Source organism: Benincasa hispida, chromosome 12, assembly GCF_009727055.1.
Source record: "Benincasa hispida cultivar B227 chromosome 12, ASM972705v1, whole genome shotgun sequence".
Taxonomy (NCBI): domain Eukaryota; kingdom Viridiplantae; phylum Streptophyta; class Magnoliopsida; order Cucurbitales; family Cucurbitaceae; genus Benincasa; species Benincasa hispida.
The window spans coordinates 16,376,804-16,378,811 of record NC_052360.1 but is presented as its reverse complement, the minus strand read 5'-3'; the positions used below and the strand labels follow the sequence as shown (position 1 = coordinate 16,378,811).

The 2,008-nt window shown below is 26.0% G+C and overlaps 1 protein-coding gene across 1 annotated transcript; it reads right to left on the bottom strand.

The window, feature by feature from the left end:
• Window positions 1-495: 495 nt before the first annotated feature.
• LOC120068474 (stress-induced protein KIN2-like) lies at window positions 496-958 on the bottom strand. The gene is made up of 2 exons (XM_039020259.1): window positions 887-958; window positions 496-639 (listed from the first exon to the last, which is right to left on the bottom strand). Exons 1-2 carry the CDS (start codon window positions 956-958, stop codon window positions 496-498), a joined length of 216 nt encoding a protein of 71 aa, XP_038876187.1.
• Between the last annotated feature and the right edge of the window lie 1,050 nt (window positions 959-2,008).

Below are 2,008 nucleotides of genomic sequence, written 5' to 3'. Positions count from 1 at the left end.
TTTGACCTTTTACTGTGGGTCAACTATTACAAAATAATTATTCCAACAATAATGGAGTTTGAAATTGTTTTTTAAATATATACACACGGATATACTTAATAATAAAAATCAAAGTAATAAAGTGCAATCATATGTTCAATACCTTGGTAAAAAAAGGTCAATAATAAATTCTAAATGTAAAATTGTTCATTGTTATCATTAAAGTTATGTTTTCTTTCATATATATAATTCTAACAAAATTCATTTAAATGATGAATACATGTATTCCTATACATGAATCAAATAGATAGATCATCTATTCATTGAATTGTTAATAAAAAGTGAAATTTTCGATAGCACTAGTTGCACTATATTTAATTATCCCTTAATCGGGTTTTCTTTTCGTATACAAAAGGGAAATAATCTCCTTGGACAAAAGAGCCTTAGAAAAAACAAAAACGAAAGCCATTTAGAGAAAAATCCAAAAAATGAAGAAAATGAAAATGGAATTATGCTTCACTTGTTGATTCCAGTAGCATCCTTGACAGTATCAGCTACACTTTGTGCTTTGGCCTTTATTTGTTGTCCTGCCTCTTGCATTGATTCTTTAGCTGATTGAGCTGCATGACTTGCCTTGTCCATCATATTGTTTGCTTTCTCCTATATGATTATACAAATTGATATGTCTCCAATTATTTTTAATCTTGAATGACAAAACTAATACTAAATACTTTTTAACAAGGCTATTAGGTATATTCAATCATCACTAAGCCATTACAAATAATAAAATTAGCATAATACTACAAATAAAACTAACTATTAAAATTAAAGGGGAATTAGCATGATACCACAAATAAAATCAACTATTAAAATTAAAGCATGACCCCTTTAATAAAATAATGGTGACGATATAGTGAATCTGAGCTTGGCCTTTAGCTTCTCCAATGTGGTAGTTCATCTTTTGAGAGTTATCTGTCATTTTTTTTTAAGAAATTAAAAAAAATATAGAGTTATAAAAGTTCAAGGTTTTTTTCTTAAAATATAATTTGTAAGTTTGTTGATATAAAACTCATGCTTGTTTATGATTTATATAGTAGTTTAGATAGAAACATTGTTTCACGAACATAGTTGAGGAAGATAGTTTGAGAAGAGGGGCCACTTGTCATAATACTATTGGAAAATAGTTCTATTTAGGACCCTTGACCTAACAAACATAGTTGAGGAAATGTTCCATATTGACCACAATTGTGTGTGTGATCTACCCTTACTTTCATTTACAAGATTAGTTAAAATTGATAAAATGGTGGATTTGGGATTCACTATTACAGAAATTACGTTATATGGCATTTGTGCAATGTTAAGTAAAGAGTATATTTGACATTTACGTCGTATATTTGACGGTCAAGTATAATGTGATAACTTGATTTCGAAAAAACGTCAAGACAAATATTTCTTGATACAATTTTCGTGCAAGAAATATAATACACTCCACATACTGGTGACATATCATGTTGATTAATTCTTGATATTTATTACGTATCATATGTGATTAACTCTTGACATTTTTTATTTGTCAAATATATTTTTATCTTGATATGAAATAATGGATAAATTATTTAATTCTTGACATGTGTTCCAATAAAACAATTTCATTAATTAAAATAAACAGTTGCACATTTGAGGTCTACATATCAGTTTAATATATTCAACTAACAGTTTCATTGTTCTATACCTTTCATATATATATATATATATATATACATACATACGATTCCAAAGTTTAAAATAATATATACTCTGAAATATGCTTTTAATTTTTAAAATTAATTTTAATGATATGGAAGCCTATTTACATGTGTAAAATCAAATATTATATTAATTTCAAATGATAAAACATATATTTTAGAGCAATTTTTTTTTAAAAAAAATATATAGAACAAAGTTGATCTACTCGGATCATTCAATATAGACTAAAATTCATTAAAAAAAAAAAACGAAATGATGAAACACGATAGATCATAATATTAAT

What these genes read in the sequence shown, in the direction of transcription:
- LOC120068474 (XM_039020259.1), bottom strand. Translation starts at nt 958, where the DNA reads ATGACAGATAACTCTCAAAAGATGAACTACCACATTGGAGAAGCTAAA. An exon ending in AAGCTCAGATTCACTATATC is followed by an intron (nt 640 to 886) that starts GTCACCATTATT and finishes ATAATCATATAG; the next exon opens with GAGAAAGCAAACAATATGAT.